This window comes from Rhinatrema bivittatum, chromosome 10 (genome assembly GCF_901001135.1).
Source record: "Rhinatrema bivittatum chromosome 10, aRhiBiv1.1, whole genome shotgun sequence".
NCBI classification, from domain to species: domain Eukaryota; kingdom Metazoa; phylum Chordata; class Amphibia; order Gymnophiona; family Rhinatrematidae; genus Rhinatrema; species Rhinatrema bivittatum.
Genome location: NC_042624.1, coordinates 56,950,155 through 56,971,213, shown reverse-complemented (window position 1 = coordinate 56,971,213; position 21,059 = coordinate 56,950,155). Strand labels below are relative to the sequence as shown.

Sequence of the window (21,059 nt, the reverse complement as noted above, 5' to 3'; positions counted from 1 at the left end):
CACTAGGATGGAGACTAAGGCAGGAAGAATTTCTGCTGGCAATTCTCTACCTCTGGTTGCTGATTGATTGGTTCAAGCTATCACTATGAACCAATCAGCATTGAGAGGTGGGGAAGCATTGCTAGTCTTTCATGGATCAGGAGGAACAGATAGATGGCAAGAGAAACTGTACATGCAGTATGCTAGTAAGAGATCCAAAGGGGGGGGGGAGAGAGAAGGAGAAAAACTGTGTGTGTATGGTGCGAGTGGGGGTTGGGTTAGTGAGAGGAGAGAGCAAGAGTAAATGCTGGGAAGGAACAGTGAGAGAAGAGAGCAAGAATGCATGTGGAGTTGGGGGATTCAGAATGGGAAGTAAGGTTGGGAAAAGAGGGGAGCAAACAAAAGGAGGGACAAATGTGGAAGTGGGAGTGAGAAGAGACAACCAGAGAAGATATCAAAAGTTGAAGGAGTGAAGGAAAAGGGTAAACAAGTGCATGTGTGGAGTTTTGGGAAGATAAAGGGAAGAGCAAGAGTGTGGGTGGAAGAGAAAGGAGAGACTAAGAGTTGGGATAGAGAGGGGATAGAGAGGGGAGAGCAACAAAGGGGAGGGGTAAGGCAATAGATAAGAGGAGAAAGGGTTGAATTAGGGGAAGATGAGAGCAAGGGGACGGGGGAATGGGGAGGAGGATGAGAAAGAGGTATAAGAACCAGGGATTGCTGGAGATGAAGAAAGAGGACCCTGGGTTGGGGGAAGGATTCCAAGGATAATACAGAGAAAGGTGATGAGAAAGGAAGAAGGGAGAAATGGGAGAAAGGACGGTGAAAGCAGAGCAGGTAGGATGAATAGGAGAAAGAGCAGAAGAAGGGAGAGAAGAGAGAGAATATTAAAGTATCTGCTGCTGAAGGAAAGAGATAAAGAAAGCAGAGAACTGAAACAGAAAAGATAAATGAAGGAGGATACCAGAGAGAGAGACAGAAAACAAAAGTATTCAGATAAGGACACAAAATGATAACAAGACTGAACCAGAAAATCAAGTCAAGTCACCAAAGGTTGGAAACTATTTTATTATCAGATAGAGAATATAAATGAAGAAGAAAGTAGTTCCAGGGAAGGCAGAGGAAGCTTGTACAGCCTGCCTAAGCCCCACCCCCACTAATCTCAGGGTGAGCAGAACTCAGAAGCTCCCAGTTATGACCATTGCTGTGCATTTAAGACCATAAGAACATAAAGCTTACCATACTGGGTTAGACCAAGGGTCCATCAAGCCCAGTATCCTGTTTCCAGATCACAAATACCTGGCAGGATCCCAAGCGGTAGACAGATTCCAAGCTGCTTGTCTCAAGAAAAAGTGGATTTCTGTAACTCTACCTTAATAATTGTTCATGGACTTTCCCTCCAGGAGCTAGTCCAAATCTTTTTAAAACCCAGCTACACTAACATCTTTCACCACATCCTCTGGCAATGAATTCCAGAGCTTAATTATGATTGTACTTTTTGAAAGGGTAAACAACTGATTATCATTTATTTGTTCCATTCCACTCATTATTTTATAAATCTCTATCATATCCCCCCCTCATCTGTCTATTATCCAAGCTGAAGAGTCCTAACCTCTTTAGCCTTTCTTCATAGGGGAATTGTTCCATCCACTTTATCATCTTGGTCATCTTTCTCTATAACTTTTCTAATTCTGCTATATCTTTCTTGAGATGTGGTGACCAGAACTGCACACACTACTCAAGGTGAAGTCACACCATGGAGTGATATAGAGGCATGTTGTTCTCTGTTTTATTTTCTGTTTCTTTCCTAATAATCCCTAGCATTCTGTTTTTTTGGCTACTGCTGCATACTGAGCAGAAGTTTTCTATGTATTTTCAATGATGACACCTAGATCCTTTTCCTGAGTGGTGACTCCTAATGTGGAACCTTGCATTATGAAGCTATAATTTGGGTTACTCTTCCCTAAGGGGTAGATTTCCAAAGGGGTCCACACGTAAGATACATGCGTACCCCTCGAAATCCTACCCCAAACCCCCCCTGCGCGTGCCAAGCCTATTTTGCATAGGCTCGGCGGTGCGCGCAAGCCCCGGGACGCACGTAAGTCCCGGGGCTTGCAAAAAGGGGCGGTCGGGTGCATGGCCAGGGGGCGCCGTTTGGGATCAGGGGCATGTCCGGGGCGTGTGGGTGGTCCGGGGATGTGGCCGAGTGCCCTGACACAGCGGCCTGTGTCGGGGCCTGCCGCGCCGGCGCATGTAAGTTACTACTGCCCGGAGGCAGTAGTAACTTTTCCGATAAAGGTGTGGGGGGGGGGGGGTCTAGATAGGGCCGGAGGGGTGGGTTAGGTAGGGGAAGGGAAGGGAAGGTGCGGGGGGGTAGAAAGAAAGTTCCCTCTGAGGCCGCTCCGATTTTGGAGCGGACTCGGAGGGAACGGGCAGTTCGCGCAGGGCTCGGCGCGCTCAAGTTGCACAAATGTGCACCCCCTTGCGCGCGTCGACCCCGGATTTTATAAGATACGCGTGGCTACGCGCGTATCTTATAAAATCCAGCGTACGTTTGTTCGCGCCTGGTGCGCGAACAAAAGTACGCGCACACGTAAATTTATAAAATCTACCCCATTGTGCATCGCTTTGCACTTGTCCACATTAAATTTCATTTGCCATTTGCTTGCCCAGTCTCCCAGTTTTGCAACGTCCTCTTGCAATTTCTCACAATTCTCTTGTGATTTGGCAACTTTGAATAATTTTGTGTCATCAGCAAATTTGATCACCTCACTTTTTCCCAATTCCAAGTCCTACCTGCAGCCAATCGCGAACGGCAGAGAGGGCTTTTAAATCTTCAGACGCGCTGAAACCCTGCCTCTTCTGCCCGGCGAACTCCTCCAGCGACGGCGACATCCAGGAAAGCAGACGGCTTCGGGATCGAGGGAGGGCCTGCGCGGTCGGCGCCACAGACCCATCGGGGTAAGGCCAGTTAACCTCTCCCTTCCCCCACTGGGTCCGTGGGCGACCACGAGGCCTGCCGCGCTGTCCAGACGCCGTTCTGTCCGCCCAGAAGCTGCAAGCAAGGCCCGCCTCCAGCAACCTACCTGCAGCCAATCGCGAACGGCAGAGAGGGCTTTTAAATCTTCAGACGCGCTGAAACCCTGCCTCTTCTGCCCGGCGAACTCCTCCAGCGACGGCGACATCCAGGAAAGCAGACGGCTTCGGGATCGAGGGAGGGCCTGCGCGGTCGGCGCCACAGACCCATCGGGGTAAGGCCAGTTAACCTCTCCCTTCCCCCACTGGGTCCGTAGGCGACCACGAGGCCTGCCGCGCCGTCCAGATGCCGTTCCGTCCGCCCAGAAGCTGCAAGCAAGGCCCGCCTCCAGCAACCTACCTGCAGCCAATCGCGAACGACAGAGAGGGCCTTTAAATTCCCTACAGCCCCGGCGCCGCGCGCCGAGCGTCGCGCATCGAAGGAGCGCGACAAAGGGGCCTGCCCCTTTGAGCGCCCCTTCGAGCAGCCCTATCGAGCAGACCTGAAAATCTAGAGAAATTTGGGCTTGCGTCGCTTTACAATGCTACCATAAGCTTTCGATCCGCCTGGCCTCCAGCTGACCTAAGAGCCCCGAGGAAGCCACGAGCCATACCCGCAGATGAAACTAAAACCTGAATAAATGCCCAAAGGTCCTGGACAAACTGATTTGCAGACCGGAGTACAGCCAACACGCACCTACCCCTCCAAACAACTCAAACAATCCCCTCCAGCCACCATCCAACATCCCCCACAGTCTCTCCAGCGTCAATCAAGACACTTCAGCAGCCGCTCCAGCCCTTCTAGCATCCATTCCAGCCTCTCCAACATCCACTCCAGCAGTGTCAGCCTCTCCAACATCCACTCCAGCAGTGTCAGCCTCTCCAATATCCAAGCCAACGGTCCCAACCTCTCCAGCATCCTTTCTAACATCCATCCAGCCGCACCTGTAACCCTGGGGCAATCTCCATCCACCTGACCAGCACCTAACTCCACCCACCACTCCACCCTCTAATCATGCAATCCTACCCCATTCCTATCATCAATCATCGCCACTCAGACCTCTCCAAACTTTCTCAATGGACCCTGTATCAGTCAACAAGATCACTCATCCCAATCATGCTCACACCCCTGACTCAACTTCTAGGACTCACGATATTCTCCCTAACCCTCTTCAACGCTCAGTCCCTCACTAAGAAAACGCACATCCTGCATGACTACCTGCTTGAATCCAAACCAGATGTATGTGCTATAACGGAAACCTGGTTAAAAAGCACCGACACGGTATTGATAAACCAATTACCTATTCACCTCTATGACGTCTTCTCAATTACCAGACCCAAAAAGAGAGGGGGAGGTCTGCTGTTAGCAACCAAGAAGGAACTGAATCTCAGACAACAACCAATCAAGACCTCGTCCAAAACATTAGAACTCGGTTTGTTTAAATCAAAACACATTCAAATTATACTGGTCTACGCTCCTCCAGGATCAATAGACTCGGATGCCTCACCCCTTATAGAAACCATTGCCAAATACATTAACATGGACTCACCGGCCATAATTTTGGGGGACTTCAATCTACATGTGGACGCCTCCCCGATCTCCTCCAACTGCAAAACATTCCTATCCACACTCCAGGCTATGGGCTTTGAACAAATAGTCAACAAACCCACCCATAAAGCTGGACATACATTAGATCTCATTTTCCTAAACTCACACCTATCATACACTAACTCTCCTGACTGCACCCCAGTCCCATGGTCCGACCATTCACTCTTATCAGCTACTCTCATGACTAGAGGAAACCCCTCTCAACCACAACCTCATTCCACCATCCATCACAGAAGAAACTGTTCCTCTGATATTCTTAGTGATCATCTCTCCAAAGAACTCCCCAATCTAGACACTTCTAACCCCAACTCAGCACTCCTTTCCTGGTGCAATATCACAGAGTCCATAGCCAACAAACTCTGCCCCAAGGAGACGAAAACCATCAACTGGACTCAAAAAAGGAAGCAACCTTGGTACTCACCGGAACTTAAACGAATGAAGCACGACCTCCGACACAAGGAAGGCTCTTGGCGGAAATCCCCCAACTCTACAACGATGTCTGATTACAAACGAATCATGCATCTCTACAGGAATTCTCTCCTACAAGCAAAAAAAGACTACTACTCCAGCAGAATCCACGATATTCAATTTGACGCTAGAGCCCTGTTCTCCTATGTATCTCAACTTACTAAACCCTCTGCCCCCACCATCCCCGACGATCAGGCTCAATCCAAAGCTAATGAACTTGCTCTCTTCTTTCAGGACAAAATTGCAAACACCCTAGCGCTTCTCCCTTCTAACCCTACACCTCTATCACTAAACTTCACCACCACAGGCCCCCCCAATGCCACCTTAGAGTCCTTCGAGCCTACCACCCCGCTGGAGATAGAATCTACACTCAAGAAGCTGAAACCATCCAGCCACCCATTGGACCACATCCCAACAAAACTCCTGCTCCTTATACCAAGCACCATCTCCAGATCCTTGGCCGACATCATTAACTGCTCCCTTGCCCAAGGAATTTACCCGGATGACCTTAAAACTGCATCGATTAAACCTCTCCTGAAGAAACCCAACCTAAACACAAATGAGCTTTCCAACTTCCGACCCATTTCCAATCTCCCGCTGCTAGCAAAAATCACTGAGAAGGTGGTGAACACACAGCTATCGGACTACCTTGAGGATCACAAAATTTTATACCCCTCCCAGTATGGCTTCCGCAAGTCTTCCAGCACTGAAACCCTCCTCATCTCGTTAACAGACCACATCCTCATGGGCCTAGACAAAGGGACTTCTTTCCTGCTAGTTCTCTTAGACATCTCCGCGGCGTTTGATACCGTGAACCATAGCATCCTCCTCAATCGCCTCTCAGACATTGGTTTAACTGGATACGCCCTCCAATGGTTCAGCTCATTCCTCAATAACAGAAGCTCCAAGATCACCATCAACAATAAAGAATCTCCCAACTTCAAATCTACCCTAGGTGTTCCCCAAGGCTCCTCTCTATCCCCCACTCTCTTTAATATCTACCTACTACCCCTCTGCTAGCTACTCACAAACCTCAACCTAACCCACTATTTATATGCTGACGACGTGCAGATCTTGATCCCTATAAAAGAATCCCTTCCAAAAACGCTATCTTTCTGGGAAAACTGCCTCAAGTCCATTAACCACCTACTTACCAGCCTAAACCTGGTACTCAATGCAGCCAAAACAGAAATTCTTCTCATCTCCCCCGACCATTCTACCAGCCACGACCAGACAACCTCTATCCCTCAGACTACTCAAGTCAGAGATTTAGGAGTCACCATTGATAACCAATTAAATCTAAAAAAATCAATTAACAATATTACGAAGGACTGTTTCTTTAAGCTACAAGTTATGAAAAGACTCAAACCCCTCCTCCACCTCCAGGACTTCAGAACAGTGCTACAGTCAACGATTTTCTCCAAAATCGACTACTGCAACACTCTCCTCTTAGGACTTCCGATCTCCGCCACCAGACCTCTACAGATGCTCCAGAACTCAGCAGCCAGGATTTTAACCAACACTAACCGGAGAACTCACATCACCCCGATACTTAGAAACCTACACTGGTTACCTATTAAATACAGAATTTGGCACAAAGCTCTCACCATCATCCACAAATCCACACACAACCAACTTCCTTTAGACCTTCAGTTACCACTCAAACCATACACATCTGCAAGACCCATCAGAGAGGCTCTCAAAGGAACCCTTCAAGTTCCCCCAACTAAATTCACTCGACTAACCTCCACGAGAGAGCGGGCACTTTCCACAGCTGGCCCCACCATCTGGAATAACCTGCCGACGGATCTACGACTGGAACCCTGCCTGACTACCTTCCGGAAAAAACTCAAGACTTGGCTTTTTGCCCAAGCCTTCCCTGAAACATAACATCTTATCTGAGCTTTCTTTTAGCTCAATAGACTAAAAGACCAACCCAGTAATTACATCTCCATCCATGTTTATTCTCCAGTTTTTCCTGTCCTTTATTTCCTGGCTACACTAGCCTCCAAGTTCTTTCCCCCTGTTATTTGTAACTGCGCTTCGGCCTTCTTGTTATATGGTTTCTTGTTAAGTTAACCCCCAAGTTTGATGTAAACCGGCCTGATATGAAGCTTGTCATGAAGTTCGGTATAGAAAAATGTTAAATAAATAAATAAATAAATAAATTTATAAATATATTAAAAAGCATAGGTCCAGAACAGATCCCTGGGGCACTCCTCTATTCACCTTTTTCCATTGGGAAAATTTATCATTTAGCCCTACTCTCTGTTTTCTTTTAACCAGTTGGAAATCTGCAACAGACTGCCACCTATCCCATGACTTTCTAATTTCCTCTCTCATGTGGGACTTTGTTAAATGCTTTCTGGAAATCCAGATACACTATATTAATTGGCTCAACTTTATCCACATGTTTATTTACACCTTCAAAAAAATGTACCAGATTTGTGAGGCAAGACTTCCCTTGGGTAAATCCATGTTGGCTTTATCCCATGAACTAAGCTTATTTATATGTTCAGCAGTTTTGTTCTTTATGATAGTTTCTACCATTTTGCCTGGTACAGACATCAGGCTCACTGGTCTTTTAAAAAATTGGCATTACATTGACAACCCTTTTTTTCAAGTACCACAGATGATGTTATTGATTCCAAATTTCCAATAGCAGGTCCGCAATTTCATTTCTCAGTTCTTTCAGCACTCTGGGATCCCATGCTAACATATAGCTAGCTGTATGTTGTTGGCATAGAAATGAAAAGACCTATTATGTCAAATTAGAATTTCAGAGCAACATAGAAATTAAATAAAATTGGGAATAAAATAGACCCTTGAGGAACCAAAACATGCAATGACTGATAAACGTCCTTGGAGTTTGCCAAAGAACACTATTAACTCTATTAGAAAGATGTGATTTGAACCAATGTTAACACTATTGCTCAAATGCCTATGGCTCTCAAATAGTTCAATAAACATGAATGACTAATGGTGTCAAAAGTCGCTGATAGATCTAAAAAGACTAAGAGAGTATCCTTGCCTTTACCTGCTTGAATCTGAACCTCGTTGACAACTGAAAGTAAAACTAACTCTGTGCTGTGTCCTAGTCTGAAACCCGACTGTCTACTCTAGGATATAACAAAGACCTGCTATCCAGTAATGATGTTAACTGAAAATAAATAGCTCTTTCTGCAATTTTTCCCAAATAAGTGGGATTGGCTACTGGGTGGTAATTTTCCAAGATCCCAAGATCCAAGTTGATCTTTAACCTGGCACAAATTTAGTGTTCATAAATTCCTTCAAAAGGTTAGCACCTGCACCAAGACCTTGCTACTGGCACTAACCTATTTATAAATGAACCCCTTAATCTTGTCTTTGCCTTCTTAAGACCATCTCTGCACTTCAAGGATGATGGCCAAGGGTTGTGGGGTCACTATGCTGAGTATTTTTCTCCACAGATTTTACCACCTGGTAAATCAATTGAGATTTACTAAACTGCAGTTTTGGGTACTACAGCTTAGTGAACAAACAGGCTAGGTTTTCAGGATATCCACAATGAATATGCCTGAGATATATTCTATACAGTGGAGGCAGTGCATGCAAATCTCTCTCATGCATATTCATTGTGGATATCCTGAAAACCTGACCTGTTTGTGGCTCTTGAGGACCGGTGTTGGAGAAACCTGGGTTAGTGAAATGTTTCCCTCCAGGGAAATAATGCGGCTTTAATAAATCTATTAGATTGTAAGCACTATGTATCTGAATATAACTTGCCTTGAATTTGGGATGGAAAGACAAGCAATTAAATCTAAAAAAGAAAGAAAATGACATCTGTAGACTGAGTAATTCAGAACAAAATATCCCAAAGAGTGGGGGTAACGTAAGTGTTAGGAATTTAGGGACAGAGTGGCCTTGTAGTAAGGTTATCTTTCACCTAATATTACATTGAAGAAGTGAGCTTCCTAAAATAAACCCATTGCTAGTTTTTTTCTCATGCACAGTACAAGCATAAAGGAAATACTATGGGCCAGATTTTTAAACCTACGCGCGGGCGTACATTTGTGCGCGCACAAACCTATGCCCGATTTTATAACATGCGTGCCTCCCTTCCCCTATTTAACCTGCCCCCCAGCCCTATCTTACCCCCCTGACCTTTGTTGACGAAGTTGCGCCTGCCGGCACAACCGCTGTACCAGAGGCCTCGGTCCCGTCCCCGCCCCGCCCACTGCCCGCCCATTTTTTCAAGCCCCAGGACACACACGTGTCCCTGGGCTTGCGCATGTCACCGGGCCTATGCAAAATAGGCTCGGCGCGCACAGGAGCGGGTTTTCGGGGTTACGCGCGTAATATACACGCGTAACCCTTTGAAAATCTGCTCCTATGTGTCCATGGCAATCAAAAATAAATTACACATCTGGACACATTGACCACTGACTGATGACATTCATATCTATAACTATGCTCTTGAAGGAAAAGAGAATCATGCAACAGGTCTGGTGGGCATTGTCTGTCAAGCTGCCTTATTGTTACCCTCCAGCTTCTACCAGCAGGACAAGGTTACACCTGGCTTCCTCTCTGTTTGGGTAGTAGGGATGTGCATAAATGCAATGAAGGAGACCATTTTTGTTTCATCCATGGACCCCTGAAATGAATGGAGGGCACCCATGAATTTAAATGAAAATGTTCATTTCATTCTTTTATGTTTCCTATTCAAGTCTATGGCACATTGAATAGTGTTAGAGAGAGAAAGTTGCAGGGACTAAAAGGTTAACTATAACAACCAATTCTTGCCTGTGTGAGGTAGCAACATCTTGGGTGTTTGCTACCACTCCGCCTAAGTGTCATGGCCCTGATGCTACACCATGGGGTTCTTGCTGCTACTCTGCATAGCTGCCAGACCCCTGGTGCTATGCCTTGTGGGTTTTGCTGTCATTCTGCTTTAATGCCATCCATCCTTGTGATGCTGCACTTTGCGGGTTCTTTCTGCCACTCTGTCTAACTACCATACCCCTGGTATAACACCTCGGGGTCTTGCTGACAATTTGCCTTGTTGCCATACCCTTGATGTATCACCTTGGGGGTCTTGTTGCTACTCTGCCTTGCTGCTATACCCCTTATACTACATTTACTGCCTGCAAAACATCCCCACGAGTGATTGCACTCATTCAAATGCCACCAGTCAGATACTGCTGATTCTTGTGGCAGGGAAATGCTGCCACTCCAGCTCTGTTCCTAGGTGTGCACAGCGCATGCCGAGCTATGAAGGCCCCGCAGTGGGAATCCATGCCCTTGGTGCTTTCTAATGATGTCACACAGCTGGATATTTAAACCCAGGCCATGCAGCACAGCATTACCTTAGCAAAGGTCACCTGTCAAGTAATCAGCCTCGGCCTTCTTCCTAGTCTGTCTTCAGCTTCTGCCTCAGCTTTGCTCCCCGTCCTTCTTCAGCTTTCATCTGAGCCTGTCTTCAGCGTCAGCTTGTCTGATCTCCAGCCTTGTCTGATATGGATATGACTGTAGTCTCAGATTTTTGGACCTTGTCATAGCCTGGCCTGTGTAAAAACTAATTTGCCTGCTGTTGGCACAAACGTAAGGATTTGTCCACGAGGCTGCATCAAGTCTACCACGGGAAGAGGGGTTCACGCACACATCGCTCGTAACCGCTGCCATTCCCCAGTCTCTACGCTTCAGGGTGTTCTTGCCACTGTGGGTGGCTACTTTACACCTCTCATGGTGTCTTGGGGTCTTAATGACATTCTTTGTGCTGCTTTGTCCCTCCGTCAATGCCTGGTGGTTTTTCCTGCCACCTTTGCTTCCTTTTTCCCCCATTCATGATGCATTAGGATGTTCCTGCCACTCTTGGTGCCACTTTACCCCTCTTGTACTGCCACAAGGAGTTCATGCCACTATTGTTTTCCTCTTTTGAAGCCTAGGGTTGTTCTTTCCACTCTTGCTGCTCCTTTCTCCTCTCACTGTGCCTTAGAAAACTCCTTCCACTGCTAGTACTCTTTTCCCCCTTTACGGTGCCATACACTGTTCATGCCACTTTTGGTACTACTTTGCCACAGCCTTGGTGCCTTGGAGTTCTCTTCTCCCAAGTTTCATTAAAACTGATTAGAAAACCTCAGTTTTGAAGCTGTAAATAGTAGAGGTGTGAATCGTGTGATCGATCGTCTTAACGATCGATTTTGGCTGGGGGGAGGGAAATCGGATCGTCGTGTTTTGTTTTGTTTTGAAATCGTTAAAAATCGTAAATCGGAGGAGGGCTGGAAAACCGGCACACCAAAAAAACCCTAACACCCACCCCGAACCATTAAAACAAACCCCACCCTCCCAAACCCCCCCAAAATGTTTTAAATGACCTGGGGTCCAGTGGGAGGGTCCCGGCGCGATCCTGGCGCGATGTCCCGCTCTCTGGCCACACCAAAAAAAACCCCTAACACCCACCTGAACCTTTAAAACAAACCCCCACCCTCCCGAACCCCCCCAAACTGTTTTAAATGACCTGGGGTCCAGTGGGATGGTCCCGGCGCGATCCCGGCGCGATGTCCCACTCTCTGGCCACACCAAAAAAACCCTAACACCCACCCCGAACCTTTAAAACAAACCCCCACCCTCCCGAACCCCCCCCAAATGTTTTAAATGACCTGGGGTCCCGGCGCAATGATCCCGGCGCGATGTCCCGCTCTCTGGCCATGGCTGCTGTGAAGAGAAATGGCGCCGGTGGCCATACGGCCGGCGCCATTTTGCAATACGGCTCGAGTGCAAGAGGTCGTTCCCGGACCCCCGCTGGACTTTTGGCAAGTCTTGTGGGGGTCAGGAGGCCCCCCCCAAGCTGGCCAAAAGTCCCTGGGGGTCCAGCGGGGGTCCGGGAGCGATCTCCTGGACGCGTGACGTCGGGACCTAGGAATCAAAATGGCGCCGGCGCTACCTTTGCCCTGTCACATGATAAGGGCAAAGGGCCACCGACGCCATTTCTCTTCACAGCAGCCGTGGCCAGAGAGCGGGACATCGCGCCGGGATCATAGCGCCGGGACCCCAGGTCATTTAAAACATTTGGGGGGGGGGGTTCAGGAGGCTGGGGGTTTGTTTTAAAGGTTCGGGGTGGGTGTTAGGGTTTTTTGGTGTGCCAGTTTTCCCGCCCCCTATTTAACGATACAATACAAATGCCCCTGACGATAAATCGTGGGCATTTGTATTGTATCATGCACTCTAACTATTTTGGATGATTTTAAAATTATCTGACAATAATTTTAATCGTTCAAAAACGATTCACATCTCTAGTAAATAGACTGCATTGCTTCCCCCATTGACATTAATAGGAATTGTTAAAATGAATGGAACAAATAACTTTTTTTTCATTCAAAACAAACAAAGAAATGGAGATAACTTATGAAACAAACTAAAATGAAAATTTTGCCTCTGCATATCCCTATTGAGTAGCAGTGTTAACAAGTTCTTCAGGAGGAGACGACTGTGGATGCACCGAGGCATTCATAGCAAAGAAATGGTTATGAAAGTGTTAAAACTGAAAGGAGACACTTCAAATGGGAAGCATTACTGTTTCCTCCTCTAATAACTGTGGTGGAAGAGGAAAGAGGAGAGAAGTCTGAGTACATCTATAATTTTTCGATGCTCTCTCCTTCCAGAAGAACCTAACCTCACGCCTTAAGCTCTGGGAACAGTGCAAAGCTGAAAGTTACTAATTCAGGGTACTTTAAAGGCGTATCTTCAAAGGAAGTCAGTGGCTGAAAGGCAAAGGCTAGTGAAACTATTGTAGGGTTGCTGTTTTGGAAGGGACGAAGTCAGTTGAGAGAGCACAGGAGGAAGGGTGGAATATATGACGATGGTAAATCAAAGAATGCAAGTGATGGGAAGAACACGAAAGTGCCAGACAAAGGGGGGAGAAGAGAGCAGGAAGGAGAGTTGATGGTGGGGCAGGGGAAGAATGAGAGAAGGGAAGGGGCAGGAGAAGAAATTAGGGGAAAGGAGTTATGAATTAATTGAAGAGAGAAAGAAGAATAAAATGAAATGGAAAATAAAAAGGAAGAGAACAAAGACTGCAGAAAGAAAAATAGACAAAAGTGGAACAGAGAATTAACAGAGAAGGAGACAAAGGAGAAACAGATCTGAAAATAAAACCAGACATACCAAAGATTGGAAAACTTTTATTTTCTGAAAAAGAATGTTAAATCAATAATCAATATAAAGAAACTTGGGATCCAGTTGGAAGCATTATCATTTATATGCATGTATGCCCCACATAGAAAGGGTTTTGTTTTTTTTCTGGAAAAAGTTGACTTTGGCTGATTTTTTTTCTAATGTCCGGTTCCCTTCTTGGCAGGAGATGAGTTTTTTTTGGTTAAAAAAAAAAAGTGGAATCGGATTAATGATGCATATTTTAAGATTAGGTTTGTAAAACATTTCCTTGAGACTTCCCAGATCCTTTATATGCTGCTTACTCGCTGCATGCACTATAGCTACCATGGGCACAAGTGTCTCAGATTTGCCTGCAAAGAATCCAGCAACCTTTTAGCTGAAGCAGGAGTTCCGGTGCAGCCTGGAAGAGCCGGCTCAAACAGACTATCTTGAGCTGACATTGCACAGGCGAGAAATACATTTTGATGTGATTTGTTGAAGTCCTTCTGGAATTATGTGCCCACATTCTGTCTGGATGAGAAATGTGCTGTTTATGTATCTTAGATATGCAGGAGATTTATATGGTTGTTGCTTAAGAAAGTCCTCTTCTAAGTTGGCCATAAAGAGATTGGCTTTTTGTGGTATACACGGTGATGCTACGTAGAACACACAATCTTGAAACATGATGGTACCGTGTATAACAGTACATGATGTCAAGACATTGACTATAAACGTGTTAGCAGTCAAGGGACTGAATATCAATCTATTGCTTTCTAAACAGAACCAAGCGAGTTATACAAAGTCGAAGTGCAACATATTTCAAATAATGCTGTAAAAATTAAATGCAGTGGACCAATGAAGATAAATGGCCCAAATATAACTTATATGTTGGACAGACATGAGAATATTGAACGGAAGAAGGAATGTATCTTCACAGTTCATGATCTGAATTATCTAAAAGAATACAATTACAAGGTAAGGTAAAATTTCACTTTGGCCATTGATAATTTCTTGTCACAGGTTTTGTTTCTCTGTAAATTCTTCTATGATTTTACTGATATCCTCCCTCTCCCCTCCCCCCCCCCCCCCCCCCCCCCCCCGACACACACTCTTTTACAGTGAAACAATTTCCCATTAACCTGCACAGAGTACCTTAACTGAATTTCCAGGCTTGGAAAAAGTTCCAACAGAGATTAGTGGAGGAATAGCTTAGGTGTTAGACCAGCAAGCTGTAAACTGGGAAGCCTTCTGGGAACACTCCTTGAGACCTTGGGAAAATCAGTTCACCCACCATTGCCTCAGGTAGAAACTTGGGGGCAATTTACTAAACTACAATATTTTTCCCAGAGATGAAAAATGCCATGGGGGGGTCACAAAGCTGCAGTAATTAGTACTGCAGCTTTGTAAATCCATAGTATTTTGCCACCAGGAAAAATACCACGGCAAAAAACCCCTGCTGCGCAGCATGCAATGGCAGCCCGGCAGCCCAAGGCCATCTTAAAAACCCTGAGCAGCCAGGGGGCGTTTCGGGGGCGTGGACGAGGCCTCCGAAATCGCTCCCGGGCCGGGGAATCGTGCGGCGGCGGCCGATCGGCGAGCGTGAGTTACGCCTGCCTGGAGCAGGCGTAACTTTCACGATAAAGGTAGGGGGGGGTGTAGATAGGGCTGGGGGGAGGGGGTGGGTTAGGGAGGGAAAGGGAAGGGAAGGTGGGGGGAGGCCAAAGGAAAGTTCCCTCCGAGGCCGCTCTGATTTCGGAGCGGCCTCGGAGGGAACGGGCAGTGCGCGCAGGGCTCGGCGCGTGCAAGGTGCACAAATGTGCACCCCCTTGCGCGCGCCGACCCCGGATTTTATAAGATACGCATGGCTACGTGCGTATCTTATAAAATCCAGCGTACTTTTGCTTGCGCCTGGGGTGCGAACAAAAGTACGCATGGGCGTACGTTTATAAAATCTACCCCTTAGGTAATAGTTTTGCCTGAGGATTTTGTGAAAATACACTTTTTTATTTCCAACAGAAGGAAATACTCAGATTGTTCATAAAAGCATTCGTGAGTCAATTTTATAATTGGTCATTTTTACAAGCATCTGTGAAGATTACAACATTATAATCCTTCACGAAATACTGTCATATCTACTGGGATAATACCCTCTGCTTTACCAGGGCAAATTCTTCCATGGTTTGTGTCTGTGTTAGCACTGCTGCTAGTTAATGAATACTTTTCATTAAAAAAAACACAAACCTGTTTTTTGCAATGTATATCCTGCCTTATTTGGTGGAAAAAGATACCAAAAACAACTACATAATAATTATGAAACATATATACAGCAATAAGAGGGTGCCTATATAATATTTATTAGCAGAAAAATATTCCTCTCAAAGGTCCTTATTCATAAAGATCTAGTCCCCATTTTGGCCTATGGAAACAATCTTTAATAAGGGCAGTAGAATGTAAATCATAAATACAGCTAAGAGAAAAAAGCAAATGGAGGACAAAGGTGAGAATGGCCCTTAGCACAAAGAAGTCTCCCAGAAAATTCATGAACTAAAGATTTTATTTTTTTTTTACATTTTGCTGAATATTTGAAAATATTTTGCTAGCCACAAACTGAGTTGAATTTTTAAAATCGTATTCTGATTGTGTTTCTGTACTCATGGTTAAAGCTTTTATCCATCAGGCCAAAAAAATAGTCGCAGAAGGGGGGGTGAAGAAGAACAGAGGAGCAGGTGGCAGTCACTTTCAACGTTACAAGCAAGACATAGGGCAGGAAGAATAAACTAGGAATTGGGGAACACCATTTCCTGATCAGTACCACAAGTGAAGTCCAAGTGCACGGAACCATCCCTAGTTTTTACAGAGAGAAAGAGTAACTGTGCCTTAATATTAGTTGTCTAGCAAAGATGCTTACTAAGGCAAACTGTGGGTCCAGGTGGACTATCCTTGGTCACCTTCAGTTTTCAGTGTCTGCAGCAGCATGTAATCATATTCATTAACAATAAGAACTATGCATTTGAGGTTTCCCAGAACCATATAGAACAAATGTCATAACTGAAAATTCCTCCTGTAGATCTAAATGTTTTAAAGGGTAAGGGATACAAAATGAAATGCCTTTCCTTTCTTGCTAACTAAGAGGCGGTTGTACGAAGCAGTGAATACTTTTCACATTATTTGCACAAGAGTGTGTTCTATTTTTCCAATGGGTCTTTCTTGAAAAAAACCTGGTAAAATAAAGTATGTGTAGTTTTTTTTAATGAATTTTTTTTGTAAAATCTTTGACTACACTTCACTGAGGTGAACTTAAAAAATTTGCAAAGTCTGCTCGTTGAAGCAAAGTTTTACTATGCAGGAATGGCTAATGAGTTACTTTGTATAATTTTGCATTGCGGCAACTCTTTAAATAAATTTGTCAAGTATAAAACTATGCACGAAAATTTACGGATTACGAAGCTAGAAAATGTCGCAAAGTTCCCTTTTCAGGCTAAAATGGCAATAGTGTGTGCTCTCACAAATAACAGTGCTCTTTGTTGTTTTGGCACGTGAAGTGACTTTGGTCCTAATCATGTTACACCGGCATCCAATGTTTATAATTTTGCATGCCTAAGATTATTTAAAAATGAAAATGTATAAATTCTATTCTTTTTATCCATCTGTCATCAATTATAACAGGCAAATCCGGTGTAAATATATCAGGTATCACTTCAGAAATGGCTGCATGCAATCACTATTAACACTTGGAAAATGATTACTTTTTTGCAACCAAAAAACAAAAAAAACGTGAAAGTGGAAATCTTCCAAAGTACCATACTCAGGCATTGTCTCATGGCCAAATATAACCATTATGAGAGTTTTGAAGTTGGTCTCTTGGGATGTATCTGGATTGCTGCCAGTTTTTTTCCATAAGAGACTGCATAAATGCGGAATGCTGCCCACTTTGTATGATGATTTATTAGCATAACAAAGTGCCCCCATGAGTAAAGTGTGTTTATGCTACATTTTGGATTTCTATGGCGACGATCCATACACAATGATTGTTCTAAATATTGTAGATGTATTTTCACAGGCAGAGAAATCTCCTAAAATATTACTAGAGATTTATACCCCAGTGTGACATGCTCCAAACTCCAACTTTCAGTAAAACTGAATTTTTTTCTCTTTTTCCTTCATCCCAGTTGTTTGCTTTCAACGGATATTTCAATGGACCCTCTCACTCTTTTACATTTAAAACAAAATGTAAGTACTTGAAGAAATGGGTGGCACCGGGCTACCTGCACGGGAACCACTGGTAACTGATACACCTGTGCAGAGCTGGCCCCAACTCTCAGCCAACAAGAGAGGGGCAGGTGGTTAAAGTGTGGTACACCAGTGGCATCATCATTTCATGCAGCATGGCTTTGTCATGCAGAGGGAAGAACCAGTGTGCCAGCAACATCATCCCCTTGCTCAGTCCCCTTGTGGCACAGACACCCCACACACGTGAAGCCACCACAGTAGCTTAGAGCTCAAGGAAAGTGATGCTTTGGGTAATGTCTGACTCCACCCATTCGCCTGGCCATTATGCTGAGCATCCCATTCCCTGACAAGAGAGACCAAATTCAATTCCCCAGAGGCATTTTAATACAACTCCAGATTCAGACTAGACAGGGGTAAGCAGGTGGGTGGGGAATGGGAGTCAACCACACAGAGTTCCAATTGAAGCCTAAAAGAAATGTCTCTCAGATTGCAAATTCAATGGTTATCACATTGCAAACCCACTATGGCCAACGTTAGAGTGCGCAGGAATGTTCAACCAGTTGGAATGACCCTACATACAAATGAGGTCTGATGAGTGAACCCAGCTATTGAAAAGTGACCTCCCTCATGGCATTGGCCTCTTGATCTAAGGAGGGCAATTTTTTTTAGTTGTCAGTTGGCAAGCTAACCATTAGCTCAGAGTCGAGTTCTAGGCTCAGTAACATGAGACTGCTGAAGGGACCCTCTAAGTTCTCCATGGCAAGTGGAACACCCAATTCACAGAATATAATCAAGCTAGAGGTTGTCACAAACTGTGGCTTATGAACAAGAAATCATATAGAAAGCGAATGATATAGGCATACTCTCTGGTTTTCACCCAAAATTTGCATCAATTGCCGTGACTCCAGGGAAGCACTAGGAAGCTCTTTTTACAGCTCCAGCCACTTCCCTTCTGTAGTAAGCCTAAAGGAACAAAAGGAGAGTGCTGAGTCTGAAGCAGACACTACATGCAACATGTGGGGAGAAAAGGGAGAGGAGCTGCGACATGCACATCTAAATCGGCAGCTGTAAATCTAGGATTTGGATCTCAGCCGAGGGTAGAGTGAGGGTGCACAAGTCAGGGAGCTGTGACTTATAAAGGGTGGGAGTGAAGAGCACTGACATCAGGAAGAGAGGAAGGGGAAGAATGATGGTGTCATCCCTAGAGGGGGGAGAAGAGTGATAGGTGCTGGGTGGGGAATGGGGGAAGAGAAAGCAAGTGTGGATTAGTAGGGGGTGATGGAAAAGAGAACACTGATACTCATTATTCTTCCTCCCTCCATCCCCGTCAAATGAACAACAATCTCAGGATGTCCATAACTAAAGTTTTCAGGTGTACATATTGGGCACCCCCAAAGTGGGAGATCACCTCCCAGTACAGGAAATAACGTGGATATGGAAACACAAGTTTTGATACTGACAAATTCAAGCAACTTGAACATTTCTACTCATCTTGAGACTTCAGATAGTGAACTCGCAAGTTCTGCAATGTTGCTTGTTTCTTTTATCCTTGAGCCAGATAGAGACTGGGTATTAAAGTTGTTTTTTCATCATAGAACCAGAGGCCTTTTGGGATTATAAGTCAAGGTCTTCCCTGATGTGTCGACACAGAGAAAAGGAAACAATTCCTTATAATGTTGCTTAGAGCTTTAGTTGTAGGTGCATCTTTCTTTTTAAAATATCCATGTAAATTTCACATAAAACATAGAGATGTTTCTTATATTTTCATTCAGCCTTCTCAGTGACAGGAAATTACATGGAGATATTTCTGTTCTCACAGTTTCATAATTTCTTGATAAGCAGTAAACTTCTGTATTAGATACTTTCAATCTCTCTGGGAGCTTGTCGTCTTTTTGAAATCTTTTTTTCATTTTCTTGGTAGGTCTTAGATCTTTTTTTTTTTCTTAAGGACTTGGATTTGAATTGGATATGCTAACTTGTCCTGTATTTCTTCTGTAATTTTCTTTTTCTGCAATATCTTTATTCTAGTTTCCTTCTTCAAGTGTATCACTGAAATTGTATTATGAAATGCATAAATAAAAATTGTAAAAAAAAAAAATCCTTCCCAATCTTGCCACCATTCCCCCTCCCCCCCCCCCCCCCCCCCCCCAACATACCTCCATTCGCTTCTGTCTTGCCGGTGCCCTACTTCAAAACGGTGCTGGCTTCAGTTCATCCAGTACAATTTTGAAATCCAGCATTGGCGGAGCAGAATTGATGGGGGATCACTCCTTTTCCCTTCAGATCCACAGATGAGGTAAGATGTAGGGCTTGGAGGGACTCAGGTGACTGGATTGGGAAGGGGGAGGCTCATTTAGTTTTTCTGTACTCCATGGTACTGGCCTTAGGTAAGCTGGTACCATTTTGGTTTACAGCAAAAGAGGATCAGGAGCTACTTTGGCTCACTTCAGACCCATATTGGTCCCATTTTGACCACTCAGTTGAGTGTAAGATGTTAGGAGTTGTGGGTTTAGGGAAGTCCAGGGTGGGGCCAGGGGCAATGTGGGTAAGTGGAGGAGCAGTCTAGTGATTACAGCAGTAGACTCTGAACCAGTGAAATCAGGGTTCAAATCCTGCTGCTGTTCCTTGTGACTTTGGACAAGCCCATTCTTTCAGGTACAACTTTACAGGGTCATTCATCAAAATGTGTTATGGTGTTAATGTATGTATTATTGCCATAATGCATGTGATAAGAACAGTAACACATGGCATGAATGCAACTTTTTGGGAGGGGCAGGATCAGGGAGGAGTCTGGGCAGGATGTAGTAAAAAGAGGGGCAATATTGCACCGTGCAATAACATAATGCATGCTATCGCATGGTTTTAACACTGGAAATAACTACACCTTTTTTCCTGGCATTAGGCTGTGCGATATCCCCGAAATGGCCATAACGCAATTTGTGATAAATTTTTAGAATTGCATTTTGGCTATTTCTTGGCTTGGGAAGGGAGAGAGGAGAGGAGTCAAAGTAGAGGGGGAGAGGGGCCTCACAGTGTGCAACTATTTATATCTCTATAGGAGGGCCATCTAGTAGGTTGAGGTGAGGTGGTGGTGGTTTAGGGTTTAGGGACCAGTTTCTCATGTAGAATGAAATGTACAAACAGCATAGTACACTTTGGTGAAGATTTGACGTCATTTGGAGTGAGGAAAGTCTCGTAAAGATGAAATTTTGTACTATGTTATTTCACCCTAGCTTGATGGTACCTTGTTATACAATCCATCAAACTAGGGTGAGAGAACATAGTTGAAATGGAATCTTTGTGAGACTTTCCTCACTCCAAAAGACATCAAATCTTCACCAACGTGTACTGTGCTGTTCGTATGTCTGACTCTACATGAGAAACTGGCTCCTAAACCACCATTAACACCTCATCTCTACCTATTAGATGGCCCTCCTATAGAGATATAAATACTTCACTACTAGGAGGGCCTTGTAGATTGTTTCTTTCTCTCTCAGACTCTCTTTGTTTCAGCCTCTCTCTCTGCAAAAAATAATCACAGGGTGTGATGTTTACCACACTATGTGATACTATTGCTGTGGTTATTCCAAAGTTTTCCTAAACAAGACCCATTTTCATTATGCAGGCATTA

At 44.8% G+C, this 21,059-nt stretch overlaps 1 protein-coding gene across 3 annotated transcripts in view; it reads left to right on the top strand.

Moving 5' to 3' along the window:
- Positions 1 to 21,059, top strand: part of PTPRC (protein tyrosine phosphatase receptor type C) — a 246,146-nt gene that overhangs the window by 157,626 nt on the left and 67,461 nt on the right. For all 3 annotated transcript variants that reach the window (XM_029618223.1, XM_029618222.1, XM_029618221.1), the window contains 2 exons: positions 13,980 to 14,173; positions 17,368 to 17,428. In XM_029618223.1, coding sequence (XP_029474083.1) covers positions 13,980 to 14,173; positions 17,368 to 17,428 — 255 coding nt within the window. The remainder of the gene's footprint in view (positions 1 to 13,979; positions 14,174 to 17,367; positions 17,429 to 21,059) is intronic.